This window comes from Thalia democratica, chromosome 1 (assembly GCF_965202585.1).
Source record: "Thalia democratica chromosome 1, ktThaDemo2.hap1.1, whole genome shotgun sequence".
In the NCBI taxonomy this organism is placed as follows: domain Eukaryota; kingdom Metazoa; phylum Chordata; class Thaliacea; order Salpida; family Salpidae; genus Thalia; species Thalia democratica.
This window is the reverse complement of record NC_139165.1, coordinates 25,319,241-25,325,005: the sequence shown is the minus strand read 5'-3', so window position 1 is coordinate 25,325,005 and position 5,765 is coordinate 25,319,241. Positions and strand designations below refer to the sequence as shown.

The window sequence follows — 5,765 nt, the reverse complement described above, 5'->3', positions numbered from 1 at the left end:
TTTATACCTAGTCCAACTTTTAGTTTATTTAGATATATTATAGTTCTAAATTTTTTTTTTAAATTATTTTTTTTTATGTGTCAAGTGTTTTATGTATACATTTTAATAGTAAACAATTTTTTTCTTTTTACAAATTTATTAAATTAAATAAGACTTTGAAAATAATATAACTTTAACAATTCAGAGTATAGAAATTTATTTATAGTTAAATAAATATGTGAAAAGTGGCTTAAATCAAACTAGTTAACAAGTTTTTTAAAGATTTGTGTCTTTTTTTTTTAATTACAATAAGCATTTAAATAAGCATATAATTTTTGTGCATCTTTAAATGCTTTTTGACAACATCAAGAATAATGCACAGTTGTAAAAACTGTATGACAGGTTTAAAATAAACTTCTATCTTAAAATCACAAACAAATTATAGTTGATTGAAACTTTTTTTCAGAGCCTATTTTAAATTTATCACACACATTATGAGTGAATTATTTTTTTACAAATGCATCCAGGCTCAACTTAAAAGCTGGACAACCTTCCAGGTAAAAAAAAAATATTAACTGGGTATTATTGTTTTGTAACTTTGCAATGTTAGTTGAACTTGCTTTAAGTTATTATTTAATTATGTAACAACTGCTTCATAAAAACAAAGTTGTTAACAAAGTACTTTTAACATTTTCTAACCATTTGTTTTGAAACTTTTTTACTTATTTTTGTTAACCAGTACTCTGATTACAAAACTTAAAAATAGGTATTTAAAAGATAATATTTGTTTTTTTAAACCAAGTTTATTTCAAACATGACATAGTAGCAAAGTTTTGAGAAAATGTTTTAAGGTTTTTATTTTTTCAAAGACTTTGTTTACTTTTTAATTTTATAACTTTCTATAAAACTAAAAGTTGTTCTACTTTTTTTTTTAAAACTTTGAAAAATATAATTTAAAAGTATTAAAAAAATCATGTATTTGAAATGCTATGAATATACTTAAGTTTTTGAAATTTTTATAACTTATATTTTACAAGCTGATAATTTATACATATTCTATAGAAGATGGTTAAAGTTTATTTGCTTAGTGGCAAATCAGTTTCTTTTCATCGTTCAAATTTAAAGTTCTACTGGTCTAAAGTTTTTATTAAGAAAGTGTTTGTACTTAATTTCAGTGCAGATTTTTAACATGTAGTAGATTGTATTGAGTAATAAAATATTCCATTTAAAACTTGCAGTTGGCACTGTAACATAGCTGGGTAGCACAACTGTATCTGCAACATTTGAAATAATCTACTTAATTATTATTTAAATAAACAATTACCAATTCATTGTGCAGTTTTAGTATGATTGACTAAAATATTATTTTCAATAATTGAATAATAAAAATTTTAAATTGTAGTTAGCTGTGAAACATATGCTTAAGTAATATTAATAATACATGCCATGAAAAATCCTACTTTTTTTTTATTTAGATGGATGATAACAGATTCATTGTACAATTTTAGTATGATTTATTGAGGTATAATTTTTTAAAACTATAAAAATGTAAATAAAACTCTTAGTTAGCAGTAGAACACAGCTGGGGCGGACATCACACAAACGAAAAAGCCCAATGGATGGTTGCTGAACTAAAAAAGTTTTTTGAAAACAATTGTGAGTTTTGTACTTAGATTTTTCATTTAAAATATAAATAATAAGAGTTTTTTACTTGTTTTTGTGGCCATGACTTTACACATTTACTTGTGTTAGTAAATATATAGACTAGCAACTGTAATATTTGTACATTTATTTGATATATTAAGTTTGGATGACAATATTAAAAAAAAAACAGGTGTGAGTATTATACCATGTTTTTTTTTTTGTAATTTTAAACCTTACCTATATTTAGAAAATGTATATACATATATATATATAGCTGGCTTTGAATGAGTCTGTTTGTATATAAACTTTTGCGAACTCAGTATTTATATGAAGACTTTTTATGATTTGAAAAAATTAAGACAGTTTTTTTTTACTTTTTTAAGAGTGGGCCTTGTTAGATTAGTTAAAATACATGCTAATTCATCTCAGTTGACAGTATTTTTAGAGTTTAAATGAATTAATGAGGTTAAAAAAACTATTATTTTTCTACTGTTTTGTCGCCCTGTACATCAATTCTGCATGTTGAAAGGTTTGAAAAGTGTTACTAGAATATTGTACAAACATTTAATTCAAAAAAGACTTTTAAAAATTGTTCAAAACCTTACTTAATACAATTTTTGTTTAATATAACTTAGCCATTACAAAATAAAAGAAAAAAGTTAATAATCACTTCATTGTGTGTTGTTTTGTTAATACATATTTTTATTTAAGTACATGCCACTGCAGGTAGAGCTGTCAGGAAGAGCAGAATGTGGAGGTTTGAAAATGGGTGACATTTTGTCAACAAAGTGTCATTGAGCGGTTCAAGATTGGAAGCAATTCATTTGGTTAAAATGTCACCTCACACGCTAACTCTGCACGTTGAAAGGTTTGACAAGTTGTTTTTCTTTTTACATCATGTAATAATAATCTAAAAGTCTTCTTTTAATTTTTCATATTGTTTTTCTTCAAATTGTAAGGTCCTTCAAATACTACAATTTACTTAATTTTATTACTAAAACTATTATTTTTCTACTGTTTTGTTGCCCTGTACATCAACTCTGCATGTTGAAAGGTTTGATTAGTGTTACTAGAATATTGTACAAACATTTAATTCAAAAAAGACTTTTAAAAATTGTTCAAAACCTTACTTAATACAATTTTTGTTTAATATAACTTAGCCATTACAAAATAAAAGAAAAAAGTTAATAATCACTTCATTGTGTGTTGTTTTGTTAATACATATTTTTATTTAAGTACATGCCACTGCAGGTAGAGCTGTCAGGAAGAGCAGAATGTGGAGGTTTGAAAATGGGTGACATTTTGTCAACAAAGTGTCATTGAGCGGTTCAAGATTGGAAGCAATTCATTTGGTTAAAATGTCACCTCACACGCTAACTCTGCACGTTGAAAGGTTTGACAAGTTGTTTTTCTTTTTACATCATGTAATAATAATCTAAAAGTCTTCTTTTAATTTTTCATATTGTTTTTCTTCAAATTGTAAGGTCCTTCAAATACTACAATTTACTTAATTTTATTACTAAAACTATTATTTTTCTACTGTTTTGTTGCCCTGTACATCAACTCTGCATGTTGAAAGGTTTGATTAGTGTTACTAGAATATTGTACAAACATTTAATTCAAAAAAGACTTTTAAAAATTGTTCAAAACCTTACTTAATACAATTTTTGTTTAATATAACTTAGCCATTACAAAATAAAAGAAAAAAGTTAATAATCACTTCATTGTGTGTTGTTTTGTTAATACATATTTTTATTTAAGTACATGCCACTGCAGGTAGAGCTGTCAGGAAGAGCAGAATGTGGAGGTTTGAAAATGGGTGACATTTTGTCAACAAAGTGTCATTGAGCGGTTCAAGATTGGAAGCAATTCATTTGGTTAAAATGTCACCTCACACGCTAACTCTGCACGTTGAAAGGTTTGACAAGTTGTTTTTCTTTTTACATCATGTAATAATAATCTAAAAGTCTTCTTTTAATTTTTCATATTGTTTTTCTTCAAATTGTAAGGTCCTTCAAATACTACAATTTACTTAATTTTATTACTAAAACTATTATTTTTCTACTGTTTTGTTGCCCTGTACATCAACTCTGCATGTTGAAAGGTTTGATTAGTGTTACTAGAATATTGTACAAACATTTAATTCAAAAAAGACTTTTAAAAATTGTTCAAAACCTTACTTAATACAATTTTTGTTTAATATAACTTAGCCATTACAAAATAAAAGAAAAAAGTTAATAATCACTTCATTGTGTGTTGTTTTGTTAATACATATTTTTATTTAAGTACATGCCACTGCAGGTAGAGCTGTCAGGAAGAGCAGAATGTGGAGGTTTGAAAATGGGTGACATTTTGTCAACAAAGTGTCATTGAGCGGTTCAAGATTGGAAGCAATTCATTTGGTTAAAATGTCACCTCACACGCTAACTCTGCACGTTGAAAGGTTTGACAAGTTGTTTTTCTTTTTACATCATGTAATAATAATCTAAAAGTCTTCTTTTAATTTTTCATATTGTTTTTCTTCAAATTGTAAGGTCCTTCAAATACTACAATTTACTTAATTTTATTACTAAAACTATTATTTTTCTACTGTTTTGTTGCCCTGTACATCAACTCTGCATGTTGAAAGGTTTGATTAGTGTTACTAGAATATTGTACAAACATTTAATTCAAAAAAGACTTTTAAAAATTGTTCAAAACCTTACTTAATACAATTTTTGTTTAATATAACTTAGCCATTACAAAATAAATGAAAAAAGTTAAGTTAGACTTTTAAAAATTCTTCAAAATAAAAAAATATCATATATAATCTAAGTAAAAACACATTAGTTATATATTATTAGGAAGAGCAGAATGTGGCGGGCTGAAAATGGGTGACGTTCTTTTTGGTATCAACAAAGTGCCTTTGAGTGGATCAAGGCTGGAAGCAATTGATGTGGTCAAATTGTCACATTGAAACTTTCTGCACACGTCGCTGGCTGCCTAAGTCTTCCTATTGAAAGCGGTGTGTTTTAAATAAATTAATAAATGCGTTGGATTTTAATTTCATTTTAATGGTTTTTTTTTAGTTGTGTTTGTAAATAGTTTAAAAAATATCTTTTACTTTTTTTATAAATATATAATTTATTATTGACTATGTTATGCACCTTTACATTTGTGTTAACCAATCACTCTAAAATGATAACTCTAAAATGTATTAAATCGTTAATACGAACAGGAATGGCGACGGTATCTCCAAACCTGACCACATTTCAAGAAATTCTCGAAAAGTAACGACAGCTTCCACGGGTGACGCCAGCTGACCCCAGTTGCCCTCCGTTGCTAGTTTTAAATGAACAGCTCAAGACGGCTATGAGGCCAGTTGGCTCAAATATGACGTCATAAAAAGTAGTCTTAGAGGGCTTTATTTAAAGTCCAAAAAAGTGATGGGTGTTTTTAAATATAATTAAAATTGCTTCGATTTACCTAAACTGTTAGTGCATAGTGTTACAATTCTCTTCAATTCGCTTTTATAGCTAATAGTAATTACTTTGAGAGTTTGTGCCTGTTATTAGATATTATTGTTGTTATCACATTTTGTATATTGAAAAATCTTTAAAAAATGTAAAGTTTGATAAGAACCTTTTATTTTTAAGTTTCATTGGAGTATTTGCAAAACTTTTTTATGCTTATTTTTTGTTGCAGTAATCTGATAATAGTACATATAAATATACAGTTTGTATTAACTAGCAAACATCATATACGTATAAAAAAAGGGAGCTAAGATGTGTACTTATTTGCAAGGTATATTATGATTGAGGTATAACTTGATATGAGAATAAATTTAAATTGTTTTTCATGTAAAAAAAATTTTAGATAAATAAGTGATATATGATGTTTCAGAGTCAGTTAAATCCATTTTTGAACGTTGTTTGTTTATAAATCCTAGTTTTATTAACTTTTAATAAAAAAACTAAAGCAATAGCTAATAGAATTTAAATGAAAATATAAGATAACAAAATAGATAGTTTACTATATAAAAATAATTACTAAATAAAAATTTACTAGATAACAACGAGCTTAGAACAACAAAATATATTTAGTTTTTCGTACTTCCTGCGCGTTTATAAAAAGTTATGAGCGTTTGTAAAGTCTTACAAATC

The 5,765-nt window shown here is 26.2% G+C and overlaps 1 protein-coding gene across 1 annotated transcript; it reads left to right on the top strand.

The window, feature by feature from the left end:
• Nucleotides 1-452: 452 nt before the first annotated feature.
• LOC145847383 (pre-rRNA-processing protein TSR2 homolog) lies at nucleotides 453-4,062 on the top strand. Its single transcript, XM_082953589.1, has 6 exons — nucleotides 453-536; nucleotides 1,545-1,635; nucleotides 2,350-2,491; nucleotides 2,875-3,016; nucleotides 3,400-3,541; nucleotides 3,925-4,062. The coding sequence occupies exons 1-3, from the start codon at nucleotides 474-476 to the stop codon at nucleotides 2,394-2,396; spliced, it is 201 nt and encodes a 66-aa protein (XP_082809715.1). The 5' UTR covers nucleotides 453-473; the 3' UTR covers nucleotides 2,397-2,491; nucleotides 2,875-3,016; nucleotides 3,400-3,541; nucleotides 3,925-4,062.
• Nucleotides 4,063-5,765: the final 1,703 nt, after the last annotated feature.

Coding starts and splice junctions, on each gene's coding strand:
- LOC145847383 (XM_082953589.1), top strand. CDS start 474: ATGAGTGAATTATTTTTTTACAAATGCATCCAGGCTCAACTTAAAAGC. Junction 537..1,544: donor AAAGCTGGACAACCTTCCAG/GTAAAAAAAAAA, acceptor TAAAACTCTTAG/TTAGCAGTAGAACACAGCTG. Junction 1,636..2,349: donor AAAGTTTTTTGAAAACAATT/GTGAGTTTTGTA, acceptor ATGCCACTGCAG/GTAGAGCTGTCAGGAAGAGC.